The sequence below is a fragment of the Microtus pennsylvanicus genome, chromosome 1 (genome assembly GCF_037038515.1).
Source record: "Microtus pennsylvanicus isolate mMicPen1 chromosome 1, mMicPen1.hap1, whole genome shotgun sequence".
Taxonomy (NCBI): Eukaryota; Metazoa; Chordata; class Mammalia; order Rodentia; family Cricetidae; genus Microtus; species Microtus pennsylvanicus.
Genome location: NC_134579.1, coordinates 173,917,165 through 173,943,320, shown reverse-complemented (window position 1 = coordinate 173,943,320; position 26,156 = coordinate 173,917,165). Strand labels below are relative to the sequence as shown.

At 43.2% G+C, this 26,156-nt stretch overlaps 1 protein-coding gene across 4 annotated transcripts in view; it reads right to left on the bottom strand.

Moving 5' to 3' along the window:
• Positions 1–26,156, bottom strand: part of Dse (dermatan sulfate epimerase) — a 57,784-nt gene that overhangs the window by 22,661 nt on the left and 8,967 nt on the right. For 3 of the 4 annotated variants that reach the window (XM_075945615.1, XM_075945595.1, XM_075945604.1), the window contains one exon: positions 9,510–9,978. In XM_075945615.1, coding sequence (XP_075801730.1) covers positions 9,510–9,925 — 416 coding nt within the window. In that variant the 5' untranslated portion in view covers positions 9,926–9,978. Of the gene's footprint in view, positions 1–9,509; positions 9,979–26,156 lie in introns of those variants that run through there. The other variant, XM_075945627.1, reaches the window with a different exon arrangement.

The window sequence follows — 26,156 nt, the reverse complement described above, 5'->3', positions numbered from 1 at the left end:
GGAGGCCTAACAACAATGCACACCAAGGTATTCGCTGAAGATTTAACTGTCTTGTCAGCTCTCCACAGGATGATGAAATACCTGACAACATCACCTCATGCCAAGGAAATAATTAGCTTACAGCTTCAGCTTACAGTCAGTCACCGGCCCCACTGTCTTGACCTCTGGTGAGGGAGAACACGATGGTGGAAACTATACGGTACAGTAAGGTTCATGCCCTGGCAGGTGGAAACAGTGAGGAAAGGGCTGGAGTTCCAGGAGAGCCTTCCAGGGCATGCCCCATGAGATTTCCTCCAACTAGCTAGGCTCTACTTCCTGTCGTGTTCAGTACTCCCCCACAGTGCTACCGCTTGAGGGCCTCCACCATGTGAGCCTTAGTGGTTAGCTCAGATCTAATCTGCAGCACCCATGAGCCCTTGTGACAGCAGGGCCAGGGACGAGGGCAAGCAGTCATGTGCCATGCGGTGATATGGGCCAGTGAGGCAGATTGAGTGGACAGAAGAAACAGATACTGCTATTAAAAAAGACGTAAAAAAGTGAAGTATCGTCTCCCTCCCATCAGCTGACTCTCTGCCTACATTCTCCATCTCACTTAGGTACAGTCTGTCACCAGCTTCCCAGGCCCCATTCTTCACCAGTTTCTCCTTTACCACGTAAGTTTCAGAGGACCTCAGAATCACATGGGCAACTACACAAGTCAGGGAGACAGCAGCAGAGAGGAGAGCTGGGTCCTGTCTTCTGAAGTACGCCCCAAATGCTGAAACAGTCATTCTTTGTCTCAGCCTTTCCCCACCCGTGGGATCCCAATGGTGGTGTTCGTTCCCCTCCTTGACTAATGTTGCAGTCACTAACAGGCTTCTCTCTTCCTGGTTCACTCACACAGGCCATCATATACACACGCTTTCTAGATCACAGGGGTATTACGTGGGAGGCTGTACCTTCCTGCTGTTCAAAGACAGCACATTAAAAGAAAAAGAAAAGATAGATGAGGCTATCTTAAGTTAAGTTAAGTTAAGTTAAGTTAAGATGTGTCCCCTTAATCGATAAAGCCTTAAGAACTTGAAAAGTTAAAGACCAATTTGAAGATATCTAAGAGAAAATGAACTACCTGGCTTTCCAAAGATCTATTATCAAGAGAGTCAATTAGCACACCTGTTATCATTATAACAGCCAATGGGCCCACCTGTAGCATTATCAAACAATCCAATGAGCACACCTGTACCATCATCAACCAATCCAATGAGCACACCTGTAACATCACCAGCCTCCGCAGTTATTACAAATATCCATTTAGCATTATTCGACTGCTCTGACGGCAAGGCCACAGTGTCAGAATGGAGTTCTCATTTCATCCGATAGGCAAACCTAGTGTTTAATTTTCACTGCACTTTTTAAAGATCTCTGTGAAGTGTCCTTACAGATATATTCAGTACCAGCCAACTAACATTTTCCCCTCAAGATAGGAAATAAGGAATGCATAAAATCCAACACCAAGTTTGTCAAAATTTTGTTAGAAAACATTTAAAGATATGCTTTAAATCTTTATGTAAAGACAGTGCAGAATTTTATACGCACGTCACCTGTGCTGTATGTACAAAGTGAGAGACTGCACTACAAAAGGAAGGTGGCTTCTTCTGGCCCAAAGCACAACTCCCTATGGCAATTCAGAAAACCCATATCGCATTTAAACAGGCAACAAAGGACACCGAGGGTAGAAGGGAGGAAAGAATTTAACATTAAACAACGAACAGGTCCTACAGAGAAAAGTAACTTTGCATTTCTTTCTAAGTGAGTGTGATTGCAGCTACCATCAAATATTTTAAACTTAGGTAGAAAGAGGATTATTGAAACAGCTTTATCCTCACCTACATTTGAAATAGATGGAGAACAGTTTAGAGTTAGAGTTCACGGTGAGTGATCAGCAAGAACTTGGGGAAGCTGAGCATCCTCTACATAGGGAGAGGGTGACTTTACACTGATGTGGGAGTGTCATATATCAATCTGTTGATTTCATTGGTTAAGCAATAAAGAAACTGCTTGGCCCTGATAGGTTAAAACATAGGTGGGAGGAGTAAACAGAACAGAATGCTGGGAGGAAGAGGAAGTGAGCACAGACTCGACAGCTCTGCTCTCTGGAGCAGAGACGCGACAGCTCTGCTCTCTGAGGCAGACGCATGAAGCTCAGACCCAGGATGGACGTAGGCTAGAATCTTCCCGGTAAGTGCACCATGGGGTGCTACACAGAATAATCGAAATGGGCTAGTCCAGGTGCGAGAGTTAGCAGAGAAGAGGCTAGATATAATGGGCCAAGCAGTATTTAAAAGAACACAGTTTGTGTGTTGTTATTTCGGGTAAAGCTAGCCGGCAGCCAGGGTGCTGGGGACGCAGTCCCACCGCTCCTACTACTACATCACACAAGTTCAGCCCTTCTCCAAGGATGCTCAGCTTGCCTTCACCTGCCAACCTGACTGGGCTTCCTCCGCAGCTTGTGGGTCCACTCTGGCCCACAGATCTACTTGTAGTGATGCTGGTCAGCAGCAACCTGCTCACTAAATGGCAGTCAAGAAGGGACTGTCCAATGCCCGGGGTTCTACTGCTCGAGATCCTGTAAAATTTAAAGACGCTGACCAACGTGACTGACTCAGAGCCATCTGCCCTCAGCTTCCAATGATCTAAGCCTACACCAAATGAGAAAGCTGTCACAGAAATGTAAGAAACAGGAAAGAGAGTGGTGGAAAGAGCGAGGGGGAAGGGCAAGGGAGAAGAAAACCATGAATGAGAAAAAGCCAGCACCGGAGGCTGGGTTTCTGACAGCCCGGCATTTGTTTCCACCAGTCCGCTTTAATGGATTCCAGGTGTCTGCTGGGCAAACCTCCCTGCCGTTCTCACTGGAAGGTCATGAGAGGAAAACCTATCTTTTCCCTCACAGGGTTGTGGCTCCATGCGTTGGGGCCCAGCTACTCCCTCCCACTTTTGATCTTCAGTTTTAGGCTGCAGTTTAAAAGAGGAAAGGGCCTGGGAAGCCGCTGCAAGGAGTTGCATTTGGAGCCCCGCAGGCAAGGGCCCACAGTTCATTTTGGTACACAGAACAATGAAACTGACTCGTTCATTTCAGGGCGACAGCTTTTTCTTTTTTTCCATCTCCTTATTTAGTTGTCTTATATTATTTTACAAATACACCCTAAGATGTCAGAAACTTGTTATCTATAAACAAGGATTTAATAATCTGTTGTAGAAGGGGGAAAAAAAGTAAAACTACTTCTCTGTCCAAAAGTTCAACTTTTGTTCTTTCCCTCCCCAGTTCTCCCGATCCCCTGTAGCCAACTGGCTCCAACACAAGAGTGAAGTCATTTCTTTCCTCTGTGATTTATTTTCTGTCTCATGATAAATAAGAAAAATACTATAAGGCAAGGGAGAGGGATTCACAACAATTTCTCCTCAAAAACCTGACTCCGGAGCACCAGAGTGCTTAAAATGGAATACTGTGCACCCAAGGCTTGCCAGTGTTGCAGTGTGACATCTTCCTGTATAACACAAATAGTAAATGTTTAGCAAAACCAAATGCCAAGTCCATAATCTCAAGAGTTTTCTGTGCATTGCTTTGTCCCCATCATGAACCATCATGGCTGCAGAGAGACATCTACATTTTGCAGATGAAAAACCATGTTTACTGCAGCTATAAAATCGGCCAGAGGACATGTGGCTAATTACAAACAGCAGTGCCAGGGCAGAGGACAGATCTGCTCCAAGACGAATGTGCCAGGCCCATTTTCCCTGGTTGACAACTTACGAGGAAACCCCCCCAAATCCCACTCCTGGGAAATGCACACTGGATGCTTCCCAGCTATCGACTTCGACTTGAGTAAATCCGTCCGTTACAATCGTATCTTAAATCTCTTTTCAATGCATCCATCTCCACGTATGATTACGTGGAACATGGTAAACTCACACTTTTTTGAAGCAAGTAGACAATGGTGGACTCCAATAAGCAAGTGAGCCTTTTGTCTGATTCGCTTCAAGTTCTAGACCACCAAGAACATATAACTGAGCAGATCGAGGTCAGAGCAATCCATCAGTCTAAGACTTAATGAGACACATGACACGAAGGGATGCCGCCTGGCAGACAAGCATGCTGTCATTTCATTTTCTAACGTACAAAAAAGTCTACTAAAGAATTCAACTAGCCCAGAGGAAAACATGGCTGGCTAAATCATGCATCTACTCCATTCCTCCTCCTCTGTCCCTGCAGGTTTCAGTGAAATTTGCTCCAGGCAGCCTCCATGAAGGGAACCTATGCATGCACCAAACAACATAGTTCCTGTTCTCCACCCAGTGCTGACTGAAAAGCATCAACACAGCTCATCAAAGGATGAGCTGTCAAAGGATGTTTATGAGAGTACTGAGTCTTTGTGAAAATCTAGAAGGTTCTTTATGATCTCAGGGTCAGGAATAATTGTTCTTTTACAGAGCAACTGACCTGATTTTTATATTCATGGACACTCTAAACTTCAAAACTAAGGAAGCCTATCATCTTGTTGCCAAATAAATAAATAAAACAAATCAATCTCAGGGTCCTCTTGTGAGTCACTCATGGTCACAGTGTGACACGTCTTAGTGACTCTTATTCCTCTCCCCCTCCGTTTCCCAGCTCTTCACTGTCATCTCCCTCAGCTACCTTCAGTTGGAGTCTTGTATTATGTTTCTTTAATTTGGGCAAAAAGTTGTGGAGGTGAAGGCACAGCACAGGCAAGCGCAAGTAAACAAACAAAAACACACATACATTAAGGAACTTTAAAGAAAGAGTAATATGTGCTAATCCTAAAGTCTCTCTGAATTGATCTTTATGGAAATCCATGTAAAATTTCTATGAAACACTTTTTAAAGTATCATTTTCTTGGCTTGAATTTAAATTCTTGATGGAAAAAATTATTTTATGTATAGTACTTCTATGGTTCTTAAACCATATTTTGTTTAAATTTGTGTGTGTGCGCATGTATGTCCATGCCAAGGCATACATGTGGAGTGCCAGGACAACTTGTGAGAATCAGTTCTCTCCTTCCACCATGTGGATTTCAGAGTTCAGGTCATCGGGCTTGGCGAAAACGCAATGACCTCTGAGCCATCTCAAAGGCTCGAAATAACTCATTTTAATTCATCAAGTTTACCAAGTAAGATACACACAACCTTGGCATTAACAAAAACAAGAAGACAGGAAAGACTTCCTGGGAAGGATGTGGTTGCCTACACACAGGCAGAGAGAACACACAAGCAAGCGTGTCTTCCTGTGGTGCCCAGGTGTAGAGACCCATAGAATTATACACATTTCTCAACCACCCTGCCATCGACAGACTTTCAGATTCCCTTTCCATGGTATAGGTGGTAAAAACATTACAGCTACATCACATTTTCAATTTAACTTTTCTTTCACAGTGGCTGCAGAGACCGAATTCTTGTTTACTGTTGTTGTTGCTGCTGTTATTTTGAGACAGGTTTTCTCTCTGTAGCCCTCGCTGCTCTGGAACTTGCTCTGTAGACCAGGTTGGCCTTAGACTCAGATCTGTCCAAATCTGCCTTCTAAGTGCTAGGACTAAAGATGAGTGCCACCATGGCTGAAATTTTAAAGTCACTCTATGGAGGTGAACCTTTAAATCTCTTTACTAACATACAATGGATTCAATAAATATGATGGTTTATGTTGTCAGTTTAACAGGCTCAATGAGATGAGCCTCTGGACCGCTTGTGAGGGATTCTCTTGATTAGGTCCACTGACACGGGAAGACCTACCCTTAAAAGTAGTGGCACCATTATGGACGAAGGTTCAAGATTGCATACAAGGCAAGAGGCTAGCTGACCATGGGCACCCATCACCTGTGACCAGCTGCTGGTTTCCTGACTTCCTCATCATGATGAGCTGTACCCTCAGACTATGAGTCAAAGTAAACTCTGTCTTCACATTGCTGCTTGCCATGCGTTTCATCACAGTGAGGAAAGTACCATAGCTTTAACACCAAACCAAAGACACCCCGTTATTACTTTCCCTCAAGCCCTCGTCACAGCCTTAGCACTAGGTTCTTGCACACACAAAGGATCCTGGAGGTCAAATACTGCCTGTTTTAAAGGAGCAGTGTCAAAGGCAAATGGAGAACAATTTGAATAAAGGTGATAAAAATCTCTGAACAAAAAAACTATTTCCTTCTTAAAAACCTATAAATAACTATTATACAGCAATCAGGGCCTACGTCCTAGGTGAAAACAGCAGAGGCAATAATTAGCACCCACTGTCATTATTCTTCCAGCCGTATTACATGACAAGAACTTTCAGAGGACTATGTACTGGTTGCCTCACTTGATCCTACTAATGACCCTGTGCAGTAGACACGCTACTGCTGTAATGCTACACGCCAGGGTTGCTAAGGCTCAAACTGAGAAGTTTATCTGAAGCGATACAGAGCTCAGGATGTGGGCAGAATGACTCCAGAGTTGGCCCCTTTGCACTGCTGCTCCCATAAGTCATGAATGAAAACCTTACTGCATTATCCGCATGCTCAGAAGCAACCACTGTAAGATTTCTCATCCCGGGAACAAACTGAAAAACTGCTGGGCCATTTCTTCAACCCTGCATCCACATCACTGGCACAGTAGATGCTCAAAGTGTCAGTTGATTAGGGGAAAAAATATAATTTAGTCTGTTTTCAAAAGAAAGGTTCTTTAAGGAAAATGGAAAATATATTCTACATATGAAGCCACCATAGGGATTTTTAATTCTGTGATATTTATTATTGATTTTTAAATACAGCCAGTCTTTGTTTTTTCTGAAATGGATAAGGGCACACTATATCTGAACTAAGACAATGACAACTCTCACAGTATACTTTTTGTATATAATGAAGAATAGGATTAAACTGAGCAATTTAAGGAAAGGTAACTGGAATATAAAAATATTTAGTCATGTTTTAATTTGCATAAAATGATGATGTTCAACCACACACCTAAATGAATGTGTAAGAGTCTAGGTTTGAATGCGGCTATTTGTAAGTAGCCAACATTTCTATAAGAGCATTAAAAATCACAAGAAAGGGATCAGTTATCTAGTACTAAAACCCAGATATCAAAATTCACTTTCAATTTCTAACCCCAGCTTAGCCTGATCAAGAGAAAGCAGTCCTACTAAGTGACAGACTGGCTTTGGTCATTGGGTAACAGTTAGGAGATCTCTTCCCAACTCTGCCAATCGGTAAATCTGTACTTGCAGAGACTATGCGAATGCTAAAATTTGTACTTGAAATTATTTATTTTCCTTCTTCTGTCAGAGAAGGTATTTAATCCTAGTGACAGTGTCCACTCAATAAATACACACACCCAGATGTGTATACTATGAAATTGTACTGGCCTTGTGCAATTTTATTAACACTGTTATATTTGTGTTTAAAAATTTCAATACAAAGACATCTTTTAATCTCCTAGTCTGTAGTATGATGAAACAGGCTTTTTGTAGTAACTGTTTTTCTGGGGCATTTCACAAGCACCAGCATCTATGGAAGACACGAAGACTATAATAGAGCAAACAGAGACAAAAAGGGATTGCTTTTTGTTCTACCTAGTATAACATAAAGTTACTGTCCCATTTGATAATGTCATATTGTTGCTCAGATTATCAGGTGAGTTTTCATACATACTTCATTTTGTTTCTTGGTGTCAGAACTGGAATGCACTCTGATGCAGGTGACTCTAAGTCAGAACACATGACACACACAGATAAAGTCTATGTTTGGGACAAGTCACATCAAAATGTTTGGTCCAACCTAAAATATCATAAGCTTCAGAATGACTACATGTATTTATAGAATAACTACGTAATTTTACAAATTACAATACCGCTGTTCTTCCATAGTTTTGTTCACTACGAGATGTCAGACAGTTATCATAGGGCTGTAAATTGCTACTCCTCTTCTGTCACACCAAGATGTGTTTTGTGTAAGATACACTCACCCACGGGACTGCTACAGATGTCTCTAAGCCTTTAAAACCAGTCCTCTCCAAGCCTACGACAAGTGGCAGCTTACATAGTTTTAGGACCATGTTTCATACAATTTGTCAGCATTTTTTAGTAACTGAGATGTGAATGTGTATTAAGCTAGAATTTGGGAAAAAAAAATACCTATGGAATCCCGAGTTTAGTCAGCTCAAATCTTATCTTTTAAAAAGCTGATAGATAGAAACATGAATTCTAAACAAATTTAAGTAACCAAAAGGAAACAGGAAGTTGGCTCTTGAATCTTAAACTCCTGAAAAGTAAATCATGAGATAAACAGATTTCTTCACACATGTGTACTGTAGCACTGGCTTTCCCACAGGGTGGGGCCCTCTGCTGATTCTTAAATAGAATCTTGTTTATAAATTGCCAGTCAACCCCATCACAATGACTTTTATCCCCTTATTACCATAAAGTGCACATAAATGCTAATTGGCTAAAAGGCCTTATGGACAAAACATTTCAGTCAATTTGAGGTGTCAATCAAAAGCCCAACAGGAAACAATAAGAAACAGTCATGCATCATGTAAGCTGTGTTCTGCTCCAAGAAAGAGAATGCGCAGGGTCACAACCAAGTTGAAAAGTCCATGAGCCCAGTGACCCTGTAGCCACCCTAACATCAGCACAAAGTGCTCTTTGCTCACATGTTCATAGGGCTGCTGGTGTAAAGAAGCCTACGACGCTGTCAATCATAAAAAAGTTAGCACATAGGGCACAATGTCAAATAAGCAACTATGATACCGATTTATGGGTTTATGAAATATGATTCATTGTTCTTTTAGAGGGTACTCCTTCCACTTATATACAAAACTAACCATGGACATGTATACTGTGTTATGCAGGCAGCAGCCTCCTAGGTTTAACACATATCTTGCGCTTGAATTCATTTTACACTATTTGCTCATCCTGGCCCTTGAAGCAATAAGCTACATCCTATATAAATGACACCTAGGTATATGTTAGTCACGCAAGGTCAAAAAATCACTTGGTGATGCATTCCTCAGAAGATGACTCCATCCGTAACTGTAAATGTATGTTAAACAATGCAGAAAAAACTCTCAGCTAGTAACATGATACTGGTGGCTTAATTCTGCACTTCCCCCCAGCACACCTTTGGTTAAGCTGCCTTTCAACATGCTCCTTCTAAATTGAAACATGTTAGGTCTTTTGAAACTGTTAGATATCCTTCCTTCCTCCCTTAAATTGAGACAAAAGCTCAAGTATCAAAAGACCAGCCTCATATTCACTACATAGCTAAAGATGACCTTGACTTTCCACTCCTCTATCTCCATCTCTTCTGTTGGATTTAGGAGCATGTAACACCACCCCTACCTTTTGGGTGGCAGGACCAACCCCAGGACTGCATACACACGCATGCTAGGCAGTCATTCTACCACCAGAACTAGATCCTTACCACTTGGATCATTCCTTTAAGCGACAAGGTTAACACAGTAAGAAGGAAAAGACAAAAATCTACCAACTAGGCTGCGCTGCCATCCTTTCCATGTAGTCTTTGGCCATGTCTCGGGCTTCAATGTTCTCAGGATACAGCACGCAGAACATTGCCAAGGCACCCAGGTTATTCCCGTAGATCTCATTCCAGCGAGCACTATACTCCTTGTGATCCCAGGGAGGGAGGTATTCCAGGGGGTTAGACAGCATGGTGTGTACAGCCTCTGTGAGCCGAGCGGCGATGTGCTCATGGGAACTGGCAGCCCTCAGCTGGAGCTCCGCCACCTCTCTCCTGGAGAAGTACAACATCGGGTGGCTGTCGTAGTTGGCATTGGTGAAGGGAATCATAACTTCCGGGTTCTCGTCGGTAATGTAGGCTGACACAAAGCAAAGCAAATATATGAAAAACACACTGGGGGCACCCCGTGTGTGAGTCCTCATCGTGACATCAGATCTCCAAAGCTCCAAGGCAGCCAAACCATCTTCGAAAGATCCTACGGGAGACACACAGGATAGAGGATGTCAGTCACGCCTGGTGGAAGTGCACAGCAGACAGCTATCTAACTTCCTCTAAACATGGGAAAGTAATCTTATCAATTTTTAACATGCAGCAAAAAGTTAAATTAGGGAGAAACTTGCTAGAACCCAGTGAGGTATGATTTTATAGACACAAGCACACTCTAGCAGATGGAATTCATCAAGAAAACACAACTATGGACTTATGGGGAAGGGAAAAATATGATGTTTTTCTCATAAATTATCAGGAAGAAAAGTTGAGATTTTTATAGTATTTTAGACATTAATACATAAACCACATAACCAAAAGGCTGTGGTAAACCATCTGTCTTCTGGAAATCTGAGAAGGCATTGAGAAATGGGGAAAATCCTGTGTTTCTTAATCCAGCCTCCTTCGCCACAATGATGTCCCTCTTCTTTACATTTTACACTCCGAACCAGGCATTGGATCAGCATGTCTGTGGGAGCCTGTGTGGACAAAAAGGTTTGAGCAAGATTGACCGTCTCTTTGTGGCGGCAGAAGGTGAGCTAGAGAAGACAGAAGAATCTGCCCACAGCTCCCTGGGCTGACGTCAGCTCCCCCGAAGTCCAGACTCAGGGCTCTGGGACTGGGAAGTTGGCATGCCTTCATTCAGAAAAGAAAATCTCGGTGTGGAAAGACTGGATGACTAAGTGGATGCTCTTTCACTCATTATTTCCAACCTCTGTATGATTTTTCATTTTGCATATAGGATTTTGGTGCCACTCAGGAAGTTAGATCATTGAAACAGGCTCACATATTTCCTTATCTAGTTGTTCTTCTTTATAGCGCTTTCTTCCCCCCCAGGTGGCATATTTGTGCACTAGCAAAAAGAACAACCTTCAAACAGAAGTACACACATGCACAAAGGAAAAAGGACACACACACACCCTCGGCATTGTCTATGTCCCACATCTGGGATAAAGCAGGCATAAAATCCCTCAGAGAAAAAGTCAGGGAATTCCTAAAATTCTTATGAGGGGAAAGGTTAGAGAAAGCAGGCCAGGAAAAAAAAAAGTTTTACGTAAATAATGAACAGTGGTTTTCAATTATTAAAAGGAAAAGCTGATGGTGAACCCAAGAGAATTTTTTTCCAAGGAAAAATGGCCTCATCCCAGACAGATGAGAGAAGAATAAAAATGTGATACCAAATTCAATCCACATTCTCAACTTGCTCCATCTCCCACGGAGCAGAGCATGGCATCGCTTGTGGCTTTCTTATTTTGGTAGTTTTTATTCTTTAGTGTTCTTAGAATATAAATACATATATGAGAAAACGTAATGGCAGGGGTTTGGTGACGCGTTTTAAGTTCAAGAGCAGAATTTCTGATGAATAAGAAAATATGAATATAGTCATACTAAATCAGATCTATAAAAGAGGAATGATTCCTGGGCTCTGGCAGTATTATGTCTAGCACCCAACGCTTCGAGGCGGCTGGCTAGATCCTTCAAGGTCAGAAGACCCAGCCAAAAGACACAGTCTTCTGTGGTTACACAGAGGAGGGTGTAGTCTCTGGCAGCGCAGAAGTGGCTGGAGTAAAAGAATGCTCATCCCATTCCCCCACCCCCACCAGGGGATTGCCTTTTGCTTCCCTCAAGAGAACAATACTGCTAGCATTTTTTTTTAAAGCACGTGTGTGTATGAACCTTCAAAATCAAGACAGGACGCTGTCATCAGTGCAATTAGCACAGTGGGGAAAGCAGGCATCCCGGGTGAGGACAGGTTGGAAGCTCTTCTTTAATTGGCCCCATATGCACACAGTTCCGATTCTCTCAAAGGCTGGGTTTTTCAGAACATGGTACAGCAGGAATGGGGTGACTCAGGCTACTCGGGAGAGGGAAAGATTATGTAGAGGCCAGAATTTTTCCATCTCAAGTTTTGGTACAAACATTCCCTCAACATGACAAAGCCTGGTAGGTTTTATTTGCTGTTTCCTCTTCCCCGCTGCACACCACAGACTACCTAACCTACCCAGGCAGTTCACTGAGATAGCAGAGGCTATTTATGCTAGAGTCCTGAAAGACGGTGGGTGGACATATCCTACTCAACCAAACTCATCCTCTGACCCCAGCCACTTTTGCTGCAATGCCTCCAGTTATTCCAGACTTGCTGGCATCTGCCCAAACAATAAAAGAGGTTCCAGAAACAGACAGAGCCCAGTCAAGACTCTGGATGCTATTTCCTCCTGCGAACTTCCTCAGGTACTTCTCCTCATTCATCAGAGGGCAAAAGAGCAGAAAGGCTGGGATTTGCTACACTTTAAAGCCTGCTGGGGAAATCACTCAGGCCAGTGCAGAACCCACAGACATCTGCACAAAACACATCAGCAGATGGGCTAAGGAGCAAGGGCCTGGCATTTACCGGCCACAAATTACACGTTGCCTTCCTAATGTCTCACACAATGTGCCGGGTTCCCACCATTCTCCCAGCTAACAAGACCTTTCTTTACCTACCCACAGCTACTCCTAGGCTGGCACAAACGAACATGCTAGCCGGGTTCTGCTGTCTACACATCTAGTCTCCCAGAAGCGGGAAATGCTCTCTGCACATGTAGAGCCCAGCACTGAATCTGGCGCCTGAATATTCAGACGCCACCTCAGAACTAAATTCCAGCTTGGGAGTTGGTAAAGTCTCACCACTAAAATGAGCAAGCAGAAATCCTGTTCTTCCTTATATGAAGCCAAGGCAAGTTTAAAACTTTCCAGAAAGAAAGAGAGAGAGAGAGAGAGAGAGAGAGAGAGAGAGAGAGAGAGAGAGAGAGAGAGAGAGAGAGAAAGAAAGTTAGTTCTCAACAGGAAAGTAATAGGAGAAAACACCCAGGTCTAGAAACTTTAGTAACCTAAATGTGATGTTTTAAAACAAAATGAAACAGAAGTCTGCCGCAAACTTGCTTTAACCTATAGGACACCTGGTTCTCATTCATCAGCTGTAAATGTCTAGCAAATTCTAGCAGACAAAATCCCATTTCCAGTCCTTGGATTTTTCCACCAGCGGTCCACCCTAGCCACCCTGTGTGAACACTTTAAAAGAAAGGCGCGCTTTCCAAGAGCATTTGAAGTGGAATGCTGTCATGTTGTAGATCAATTCCACGTACTTATTTCAATAGACATTAGGAAAGGCTGCAACCACCATAGCAAAGCGGGACTACATAGTCACGTCTCAGAGTTTAGAAACAAAAGAACCCGAGATGAACACAGAAGAGATGTTGACTGTGGTATGTGTCATTGTGGCACCTTAATGAACACTTTGGGAGACACTGAGAATGCTCAGTGAGACAATGGCTTAGGAAAAGCATTAATGCGTTTAGAACCTTCACTCTCCCATCACCCCCTCCCCCCCATCCTCCAATGCACAGAAACAAGTCTGGACTTGGAGACATCTAGAGATCCCCACCCTAGCTCACTGTTGCAGAGACAGCAGAGCTCACTGAAACCTCTGGCCTAGTTCAAGAACATGGCAATTTAATTTGGCAAAATGACTAGACACACTTAGCAGCTGAGCCTGTTAAGGCATCGCTTACCCAGAATTCCATCCTCAGGGTGTTTCTGAAGGGTCTCATGAGCCTAATTTTCCTGCTTTTCTTTCCTCTTCTCCACAAAGTCCACTGCCTTGCAGAATTCAGCTGTCTTCCTCATTCTTTTCTTCCCACACAACAAACATCACTAAAGCATTCCCATGTCTTTGCTTACTCAGTAGAGACACTAGTAATTTAAGAATCACTGTTGCTACAAGATACTTCAGATAGCACTGGGATGCCAGCCACCAGCTGCAGCCCAGTTCAGTATCACGCTCAAGCCCAGCCAGTTATAATTATCTTAGGCAGATCTTCACAGTGCCACACAGCCCAAATCATTCTGCTGAATCCTGGTTCCAATAATCCGCCACAGCTGCTACAACTGCTAACACAGAAACTGTGCTGCTGGGACCGAAATGACTTTCTCATATCGGATCTTTAACGTTACAATAACAATGTGGCAAAGAAGCATCGTTTGCCTCCATAACCGAACACATTCCAGAAGCAGAACTAGAATTTAAACCTTAAACCAAGGTTTTTGCTGTTTTGTTTTTTAAAAACTGGACAGATTTTTCAAAGCATTTTTAATCGGAAGCTTCACTTCTGCTAACTTTACATAAAGTATGGAAGGAACATCGTGAAGAACCAAGAACGAAGCAGTGAGCGACTGGGACTATGTATAGAATGAAGCGCATGGTACCCCAAAAGCCCTTTCAACTTCTCGCGCTTTGGAAAAGGCCCAGTATAGTTGACAGAACAGAAAAACAGCCCCGAAGAAAGTGAAACATGGCCCAAATGAAAACAGATTAAAACCCCTCTTAGGTGCCAAACCTCTTAGGGGCACAGCACAGTGATTAACTTTGCTGACTGGGGACTTGTGCAGACACCAGTGTAAATGTGCACTGTGCTGTCTGCTGGTTTGGATCAGCACTTGATTCTCAAAGCCTCCATTCCCTCCTTTTCAGGGTGGTACCTATTTCATGGGGTGATTACGTGTGGGCGATGGCCTTAGCCTAGAACCTGACAGGGAGGGAGAGCTCAATGAGTACTTATTTTTAATAAAAGATGAAAAGTTCCACTCATTCAGGACTATATTAACCTACCAGTGAAAGATAGGAAAGAAACTGCATATTTCACAGGCAAAAATTGAGAATCAGAATTGTCAACTGGCCAGGGCAAGACTACCAGGCTCATCAGCCACGTAACTAAAATGTAGCACAATGTCTTCCATGCGTCACGGATAGTAAGCACATCACTCCTGGGGAAGGTTCTAAATGCATTAATGCTTTTCCTACGCCACTGTCTCACTGAGCATTTTCAACCTTTCCCAAAGTGTTCATGAAGGTGCCATGACACCTACCACAGTCATCATCTCTTCTGTGTTCATCTTGGGTTCTTTTATGCCTCCAAAAAAGAGTAGTAGATAAGCAGACCATAACCGGAGTTTGCTTCTTTCCCAAGGCAAGTCAGTTCTGGTGGACATAGAGTAAATGTTCAGTCTGTGACGCAACAGTGGCTGGGAAATGCAGCAAGGCTGGGAAGCTATCTTCCAGTAACACGTTTAGATCATGGAAGGGGTACATGGAGGCTGGGGCGACATTTGCTGTCACTACCAAAGCCAGTGACAGTCCTCTGTGGGGGATGAAGCCTTGACTCAGTGACTATCACATGCATCTCAGCTGACAATTCTGGGAAATGAGATAGTACCTACTGTTTTATCAATACCACATATGTATTTAAGTAAATGAATGTGCTGACCTTCTAGCAGATTGTGAAATGTTTCCGTCTCCACAGAAAATGGACGTGAAGTAAAATGATAAGATGCTTGCCTGGCAATTAAAGAATTCAACAGAACAAAGACAACAGGAAGGGCCCAGGGTCTGGGCCAACTTGTCCAGTCAAGATCTTTTCTGCACTTGGGAGGAGATTACTCTGTCAGCATCCGTCCCAGATGCCTTCCTGGTCTTCAAGAACAATTTTTGTTTGTTTGTTTGTTTTTCAAGACAGGGTTTCTCTGTGTAGCCTTGGCTGTCCTGGAACTAATAGAGATCCGCTTGCCTCTGCCTCTCTAGTGTTGGGATTGAAGGCATGTGCCACCATCGCCTGGCATCAAGAACAGTTTTTAAAGCTGAAATGAGCCACATGAACATTCCCTTCACAGCTCCTGCTACCCAGATGCACCACTCTCTGCCCACAGCAGCTGCTTTGGTTTGCCCTGGGCCCAGGAACTAGTTCATGACCAGAGCACTTTAGAGCATGCCAGGCTGGTCTGTCCATTTCCATAGGAGGCACAAATTAGCCAGACCATCAGCAAAATGTCTTGGCTATTGACATCCTCTTGCCTAGAAACATGAGCACGGGGGGGGGGGGTCACTGCTGAGCCCCTGCCTTGATCACATTTCCATCCACTCCAAGTTCTCTTCCCTGATACATCTCTGATAAGCTTCTAGGCAAACCGTGATGGACCAGACGGAGAGCCCTAACACATGCCAAGCAGAGATACACATTCTTTTGCCTTCCATTTTGGGAATGAGCCTCAGAGAGACCTCCTTCCACATGCCTGGGGGACATCTTACTGTCATCCCTGTGTACTTCTTCATACTTAGTTTAATTAAGGGAATGTACATTTTTTTAAGTTCTTATTACTTTTTTCTAAATTTCAGTTTTAGTAAATAGATAATTTAAATAATCTCTGAAAAACAAATCTTCAACATCTAGTAAAACTTTAAATGTCTCATAAATTTTTGTAGTGAAATAAATCTACCCTTCCTCTTAACTATGTCAAATCCTAAGAAAACATGGTTTGGGTACCATATAATCATCCCTGCTGTTTTGTTCCCCAGTGTGTGGAGCCCCTGCAGTCAAACGGAAAAAGAAAAGCCAGGCGCTCTTAGCCAAACCTGAAAGCATTGTTCACTGAGTGAACTTACTATTTCTTATTTAAGGGTAAAGTGAACCATACCTCCCTTTAGAGCCGTTTTCACACAAAACTCCACAATATGAAATGACCGGATGTGGAACCCTCTAGAGTCAGACACGTTCCTAAAGGAGTAATTATAACCCTGGGCCCACACAGCAAAACCACACAGAAGGTAATAATGGTGTTTGACATCATCACACACCAGCGACGCTTCAGGCTTCAGTTTGGGTTTTAAGTGTAGCCTTTTGCAATCAAAACGCATTCCGACCCCTGCCTCCTGGTTGGATCTCGAGCAGGTAGCACAGGTTTTCATAAGGTAACTTGAAGTCCACTTTCCTCTATCAGCTCTCTTCGGTGAGACTAGTAATTCTTCTAAATTTTGTCTAAAGGTGATTTTCTAATGTAAATCTGAAGCCTCCAGCACCCATTTATTTACGAGAGACCAGCTGAAGGGGTGGTTCAGTAGCTACCAACCCATACATAAGATTTAGTTAAAGAAGTCTGTCTGGTACATATGGCTGTAAAGCTGAGAACTGTTAAGATCCAGATCTGGTCATGACTGGAAAAAAACAGAGACAGCTGACCCAAGCTAGTGGGAGTTTGTGGACACTGGACTGACAGCTAAGGATCCAGCATGGGACCAAACTAAGCCCTCTGAATGTAGGTGACAGTTATGTGGCTTGATCTGTTGTGGGGGAGCCTGGCAGTGGGATCAGGACTTATCCTGGGTGCATGAACTGGTTTTTTGGAGCCTATTGCCTACCATGAGCTATCTTGCTCAGCCTTGATACAAGAAGGAGGGGCTTGGTCCTGCCTCACCTTGGTGTACCAGACTTTGTTGACTCCCCAAGGGAGGCCTTACCTCCCTTGAGGAGTGGAAGGAGGGTGGGGTAGGGAGAGGAGGGCAGGAGATGGGGAGGGAGAAGGAACTGGGGCTAATATGTAAAATTAAAAAAATTGAAAACAAAAAAAAAATAGGACCCAGATCTGGGAAATGGGAAGATGGTTCAATGTGTAAGTGTTTGCTATGCACACATGAAGTTAAGCTTGAATTCCCAGTACCCAGGGTAGTATGTTCCTGTAACCCCAGCACTAACAAGATGTAGACCCAGAAATTCCAGGACTCCCTGGCCAGACGCTTTAACCAAAGTGGGGTGCTCCAGATTCAGTGAGCAACTCTGTCTCAACACATAAACAAGCAAACAAATGAATAAATAAAATGGAGAGGAAAAAAAATCCCCAAGAGAAAACTCTAGCTTCTGCACGTGCACACAAAGATGAACACACTCATTTATGCTCTCCCACGTGCACATACACACCCATTAATTAACTAATATTACTAATTACATAAAATTAAAGACAGCCTTTGAAAGAATGATTACCGCTTAAAATACGAAAAGAAAGCAAAATCTTTATCACTTCTGTGGTGGCAAAGAGCTTAAGGCGAAGGTAGAAGAACACAGTTGATAAGGACACTGCTGGGCATTGAATTTACTTACAAAGCAGACAGAAGTAAAATTATAGGTATTACACCTTCCCAGGAGCACTACGAGTAAATTGTAGTGTGCGCATCAGTCTAACATGGTCTTCTGACTGGTACACTCTACAGGTTTAAACTGCCTTTCTTAGTAATGGTCTTGCAACAGAAGACCCAAAGGTACTTTTGCCATTTTAGTTGTAACATTACGTGCAGAGAAAAGTAAAATTTGCTTATATCCTGAATTTTTTTAAATGTCACAATTGATGGCTATTATACATTTCAATGCACTGTTACCCAGAACTGAGAGATCACCTCCCTTTCCATGACGGGAATAAGGATGCTACATAAGTCATTTCATTCTGCTGCATAGCAAGCAGCTGCTAAACTCAGAACTCCATGCTTGGCATCGAGCACACAAGTGAACAGGAAACTATACCTATTGTGATATAGTTAATCTCACATGCCTAGATTTTAAATAAACATAGAAAAGCACTCCTTGGATCTGTCTATAAGGTGTTTCAAAAAGGTTTAAGGGAAGAGGTAAGAACTAAGTAAGTCTGAATGCCGTCAGCATCTTCCATGGGTCCTAGACGGAAGAAAAAGGAAAAGAGGAGAGAGAACTCAACACCACCAGCATCCATCTCTCCCTGCTTCCCAAACGTGCACACAATCTGATGAGCTGGCTCACACTTCTACCACTGCAGCCACAGCCGTCCCCTGGCTGCCATGTCTCCCCCTCATGGCGAACTGACCACGAACCACAGTGAACCCTTCCTTCATTAAGCAGTCTTCGTCAGGTACTGAAAACTAATCAATACACCCAATCCCAAACACCTACAGGATTGAAAGCAAAGAAATAGGCACCTGTGGGGTTTTGTAAACTGCGGTACCTGCATGACTGTCTTGCAATCAAGACGAATACTTGTTCTCCCTCAGTCCAAAGCAACTTCTTTAACTATCGTTAAACACCTATTTTTTCAAGGTTCTGTAAATGACAAGCAAAGATTTTTGCAGAAGACTTCAAAGGGTCAGCTCTAAATTTCTCAGCAAGAGCTGAGTCCATGCGCAATCTTACAGCATTGCGGGCTGAAAATAAAGGTCAGAAAAGACAGCAAAAAGGAAGTCAAGGGCTAAATTTTAATCTTGCAGTTTCAAACACCAGTTTAATTTAGCCACGAAATGTTTAAGAAAACTACAGGAAAAATGTCTTCCTCCCATAGATTTATGAAGGCAGAAGAGAAGCTAAGAGAGGCCTCATGGGGGCCAACATGGTTTGCTTCAAACATTCTAGACCTACTTCATTTAAAATGTGCTAAAAATGCTGTCTTGACTCTTCAATTTGTTGATGTGAAATTAAATGGATTTATAGATCTATCAAATGTTTGTTCTGTGGTGTTTTAACATAATCAATGCCTAAGTCAGAGAGGCTGAGGATCTGTTTGGATTTGAATCCTAAAATCATCATATCCTCAGCAATGCTCCTATTTAAAGTAACAGCATCTTTCCCACAGGGTTTCTGTGATGCTTTAATTGGCTGATACATTTGAAGCATTCAAAGGATGTGTAGGAGTCAGAAAAAGATCAGAGAATGCTAGCAGCCACCATTATCTTCTCGAGGAGAATATCATAGTCAGCCCAACGGGAGGAAGTGCACCATGACCCCACAAGAAAATGGGCCATCACAAAACCAGAGAATTTTACTCCCAAAATAGGTACAGCACATTGTTTATTAAAAAAAAAATCTTCAGTTTCTTCAAGGGCCTTACAGCCAAATATTTTGACAAATACAAAGCAAACATTTGATTCCAAGACAACACTTCCTCTTCAAGTGCATGCTGACAACCTTGGGACTACAGGAAAAGAAGTTTTCAAATCTAATGCTATTTCATCAATTGTCGCTTATAGGAAAAAAACTGCTGAAATGTTTGCGCCTACACAGAACAAGACCCTAAATGAGGAAACAGTAGTCCCAGTCAGATGTTCAGGCAAGAGGACCTCTGTGAGTTCGAGGCCAGTCTGAGCTATGTAGGGAGACTGTCTCAAAGAGAGGGTGTGTATGTGTGTGAAATTTTACTTTTTAGAGATGGGACATTTAATGAAAACAAATTTTCCACTTCCTATCAATGAGAACATACATTAGCTAAACCTAAGTTCATTTTCCATTCCACACTTCCTCATTCTGGTTATTTGAAATTACCCTCAATGCATTCCTTTCTTGGGTATTCTACACTCAGTTTCACATCCCACACTGCTCTACTTTGTCAAAACAGAGTCCTGATGGAGACGGCTCTAGAACTAACCACCAATCTCCAGGCTCCATCTCTGTCTTCTGGTCTCTTCCCGGAATCCAGCCAATGCCACACATATTTGTAGGTCAGCTCTCTCTTCTCCTAGACCAGAATTTGCAAAATCCTATGGATGAGTCAGAGTCTATCGCAGATTTTCGGGGAACTGTTGTGAAACACATCTAACCTCTCTTGTGTCACTCATGAATTTTGTGTCTCTGGGTCACTCATAAATTTTGCTGCATATGTCTTGAAACGATGCAAAACTGGGGTATGTACAGTGTATCACTTCTGAGATTGGGTCCTGCAAGTTTATCCTCTAACAAAATAAAATGGCCTAGCAGACCATTCAGCAAAGGGTTACCTCCCCAGGCCCCAGCCACTCCAACTTCACACAATCAGGAGAGAAGCCAGACTTCAGGCCTGACCTGGGAGCAGCCCACGGGAGACAGCTCTGTGATCCTGGATTATTCTCCCTGATAAGGTTTGTTGTTGTATAGGTTTGGTGGTCAAATGATACTAGTTAATCAGTTATCTGCACTGTAAGGGTGGGTGTGGGGTTTGAGTAGATGGCATCAGCAAACAGGTGTGGCATGCATAGATGACTTGAGTAAGAAACCTAGGCAACAAGGCTCAGGTGCACTTACCCAGCCAACAACAGGGTACACTGCCCCACAGTGGACGGAATACCTGGGAGTTTGTCCTTGGCTTCTCTGGAAGTTTGTCTCCTATGCCTTTCCTCTGCCCCATTACCTCTACCTAGTGATTATGTTCAACAAAACTATGATTATAATAAATTTCACTGTCCATCTAAAGAGTCACTGACTTGAATGGTGTTATAGGGACTTCCAAATTCACATCCTGTTCTTTTTTACCCCTTTGGTGGAATCATTTACAGTCTCACTATAATTATGAGCATTGTGTCCCAATACTTTGGTCATTAGAAACCTTAAAGTTTATTTGTCTGTTGGGGGAGCATGAACACACCACAGTGTGAGTGTGGCAGTCAGAGGACACCCTGCAGGAATCAGTTCTCTCCTTCCAGCAAGGGAGTTCCAGACTGACCAGAGGTAAGCACTTTCATCCTCTCAGCCATCTCAAGAAATCTTTCCCCTCACCCCTAGTCCTCAAATAGTTATCAATAATAAATCTGCCTCCTCTGCTGCCTTTTTATATTCTTAAATATCTTTATATGCACTTATTTTTTAGATTTTTCTTCTTCCAGATTATAGTTCCCTCAAAATTCTCTGGGTACTTTGCAAACATCCTCTTGTGAATCAAAACTCAAAGTACCACAGATTCTCTTTGTAAAACAATGGTCCATCCATGTAATTAACCCAAAGACACAGAACTGCCTGCTCAGACATACCCCACCTCACCTACCCCATCTCCTATTCCAACCAACCCTGTGGCGAATTCAGGCCAAACTCCCTTTCTCCCTGTTCATATCTTTTTTTTTTGGAACCAAACTCTCAGCAAATGTTGGCTCTTTCTTCAAGTCTTCCCACTTTGAACACTGCTGTAACAGCCCAGCCCATACCAAGCTTTACCTGCAAGAGCTTTCAAAACAGTCACCCAGGCTTCAATTCTTCCCGCCCATAGTCATTCTCAACATAGACGCTGGATGCTGGCCAGTCACAATTGGATCAAGCCTTGCACTATTGAGAACCCTCCCAGAGCATCTTCACATGTTATTAGAATACCATGGGGGTAGGTGAAGTACATCAGAGACAGCCAGGAGGCCAGCATGGCTGGAACTGGTGGGGAAAGTGCTTAATATTCAGGAAACATTCAGCAAGGATTTACTGAATGGATGAATCTAATCGTGTGTCAAGATGTAAGTCTTTAAATACTCAGAGATAACTATTTATATAACTCTACAGCTACCTAAATAGAACTCTAGAGAAAGAAGCAATAAAAATCTTTCTTTGACTATCAAACCACTTGGGGGTAAAACGTACCACAGTGCTGGAATCTCTAAGGCTGCTCAGCGGTGTCATCACCAGACTTCACTAGAACTATGTGCAGGCAGTGTCCTCCCAAGGGTCCAAGTCCTGTCCCAGGCCGCCTTGTGACTGGACTAGCTTTACCCATAAGCCTATCAACACCACCACCAAGCCTGGTGTGCTCATGAGCACTTCCAGAATGCCCTCATTTCCCCACATCCTACAGAGGGTTTACATGAGTCTCCTTGAGTCTTTTTTAAAAACACTAAAACACCTGGCCCATTATATAGGTTTAATACAGCCCAGAGGCAACGGGCTCTCTGCTGGATGATCTTGGCATAATTGCTTTTATTCACATCACTCTATTTTGAAATTTAAAGTCAGTCCCTTTAGCCCTCTTTCCAGCGATAATGACCATTTTTAATTGTTTAGTAGAGAGGCTTTGTTAGTATTACTATTTTTAAGATTTAAATTAAGGGAGGACTAGCTTTTTCATCTAGAGAATTATACTCTCTACCACTTCTTCTGCCTTGCTGTTAGACTGTGCTAACACACATGTATGATATTTATAGCTAAGTTACTATTGGGAAACATGTTTTTGAGGCAACAAAGGAATGTCGAAGACAGGATGAATGAATGACCTGGATGTACAGGATAAAAACGAGCTCCCACAGACATATTACAATTCAGTTCCCTACCTAGAAGGAAGGGGTAAACATATACATGCCACCGGGTCGTGCAAAAGATGTATCATATGTGATAATATGAGCAAGGCTCCCAGAGCTGTGACTGCATATAGCAGGTAGTTACCCAAAAGTTCTGAGCAGAAAAAGAAAGTAGAGAGAGAGCCATGGGAAGAGGAAGAGGAGGAGGGGAGAGAGGAAAGAGGAGGAGAAACAGTCCAATTCAGAGCGGAACAGCCAAATGATGAATATTTATGTCAATGTACAAGGTCAGAAATGTTGGCCTTGGTGTCTGTGTCCTCATTTTCATGTGTCAGTTGTCCTTGGAGATGTCTTTAGCATCCTATGCTGACAATGTTAGCATTAATATTTGTTCCTCCTAACCCTAATCTCTTCTTAAATTTTTCTACCTAAGTCTCCATGCTCTCCTTACCATTTCCATCCCATCTCTACTCACAGCTGGCTTCCCCCAGCTACTTCTTTTGGTCAAACCTGACGCAATTCTTTTTGCCTGTGTTGGAGAAGACTCCTTTTCAATTGCTCTTCTCATGTCTTGTCTCAAAGTTATATGAGGCCAGAAAATGGCCTCAGTTACCTGTAGAGAGGTAAGTGGACAAAGGACCATTGGGGTCCTTTAAAGTTGACAGCTTTTTGAGGTACCTGACTCTTTCGGTGACACCTACTCCCTGTCCTGCCTGCTCTTGCATGAAAGACAAATGTTACATTCTCCCACTCCACAAGCAAGCCGGAACCAGGCACTTCAATCCATGAGGACACTGGTTTTCTAAGTGACTCGGGGAGTGTTCCTTGCACTTTCGTCATTTGAAACTGCCATTTGTCTACATCTTCTCATTACTCTTCACTAGTAACTTGCATTGTGTGAGGGATTTTCCAGCTTCCTCAACGGTTAAAGGAACCTCAATCCTTAGCCATAAGCTAGGAGGCAGCAATGTCTTTTACTGAGTGCTGTAGACCTATTTGCTCATTCATCTCCTACATGGTTTACTCATTAGTAAACCCTTATCATGGACACTTCATGTTTTGCCCCTTCATGAAAGCATTCAGCCCTCTCTTTGTCACCTATAAAGTGGACAGGGACATATCAGAGTATCCACTGCAGGTGTACTACCAATAAAGCTATCTTCCTATCCATGCTGGCTAGTTCTGTGTCGAATTGACACAAGTTAGAGTTTTTTGTTTTGTTTTGATTTTTGTTTTTTTTGGTTTTTTTTTTTTTTTTTAGAAATCTAACTTCAATTAAGAAAATGTCCCACCAGGTTGTGGGCAAGTCTGTAGTCTATTTTCTTGATTGAGGATTGATGGGGGAGGCCCCAGTTCACTGTGGGCAATGCCACCCTTGGGTTGATAATCCTGGGTGCTATAAGAAAGCAGGCTGAGCAAGCCATGAGGAACAAGTCAGCAAGCAGCATCCCTCCATGGCCTCTGCATCAGCTCCTGCCTACAAGTTCCGATCCTGACTTCCCTGGATGATAGACTACAAGCTGCAAAAGAAAATAAGCCCTTTCCTCCCCATGTTGTTTTGCTCCTGGTGTTTTTGTCACAGCAATAGAAACCCTAACTAAAACTCCATTGTTCTCTCCAACCTCAAATAGAAAGAAGGCACAGAGCAGGCCACACTACCAACGGCACAAGATCTTTTCGGGAAACGGAGAACACCCCTATACCTGAAAGCCCTCTGTGGCCTGGCTGTCTATGGCTGTGTGGAGAATGGTGCACACGGTTCCAGGCAAGCAGGAGACAGACACTGGCACTCAGCGGGGGTGAGGAAGGACAGACACAGTAAGGAAGTGGTACCTGAACTGGGCCCTCAAGGGGTTAAGTAAGAATGCACACAGATTGAACTGTCTCTGCTATACACTGATGATTAATTCTACGCATATTGATCATTTTAACATCTATAGTCATCTCTCCTCCTCACATGGTACCTCGATCCTCTCTGGATCCCAAAGGGATGTGAAGCAGATCTCACCTATTCAGGGACAAACTGCTGGGACTCCAAGGCTTAGCCATCTGTCCCTCCTACAGCGTCAAGTTCAGAGCTTTGAAAAGTATGTGTGGCCGGACTAGGAAAGTGGCTCAACGATCTTGCTGCCCGAGTTTGAGGTCCTGAGTCTGTATCGCATAAAAAGCCAGGCTTGCAGCAATCATCTCCATTCCCAGGGCTCCGACAGCAAGCTGGGAGCTGGAGCCAGGAGAAGTGCAGGCATGCGCAGTAGCAAACAGCCAAGAAGAGCCGTGCGGCTCCAAAGTGTAAGGGAAGGACGGCACTCCGGAGCACACATGTACACACACATACATATCACACACACACACACACACAACATATGCATGGAAACACTGAAAAACATCTGAGGGTAAGGGAAAGGCAGAAAGACACACAGGGAGCTAAGAAGCTGCAACTCGGCCATTCCATTTATTTCCACTCCCTCCTTTTCCAGTCCCTTTGCTCTTTAGCCTGCCTGCAGTAACATCCTACGCCCTCCCTTTGTTGCGAAAAACACTTCCAGGCACAACTCCGTATCCCTTCGCAGCTGTTATCCCTCTGTCCGGTCATCTTCTCCAGTCTCTTCCTTCTTGTGGCCCTGGTGTTCAGCTCACTGTTTAGTTGATCTCATTAAACTTCAGAGTCAGTCTCAATGCCAAGTAGATTTTAAATTCCTCAAGGCCATAAGCCACATCATATCTATTTGGCGTGCCTCCGCTGTTGCTGCCACCCAGACATGCCCTCAAGAACAAAAGAAGCTGGCAAATACTTGCTAAGCACTAAGTCTTTCCGAAGTTCCTATCACAGAGGTCTAATGTTCTTTCATCAGATTGTCCAAGTTCATAAGCGCACTGGACAAAGTTAGACATCAGAGTGTTCTTTCCCAAATGACACAAACCCATCTCTTCTCAAATTTGCAGTCACCGAACCAACAGTAAGTGGCTTTACCAATCACAGAAAATAAAAATGTGCAGTCCCACAGAAGAGGATCTACTTTATGACTTCTTTCCAGCGCAGCTGGCCCGGCTGCCCTGAGGGGAGGGGCTTGTCACTCCAGGGCAATTCAGTAAGGTAAATACTCAAATACTCACTGCCTACACATGGTCCCCACCAGAGAGATATTGGAAGAGGGCCAATGACCTCAAACTTCAAAAATGAAATTTAACATGTTGAAATGAAACTGTACTTTTTAAACTCAGCTACTTTTCATGAACATCTATAGAGTAATTCTATGTAAATCACATTAAATCACACATTTTCATGCTGAGAAGTTTTAGGATCTAAAGATAACAAATGGATCAGA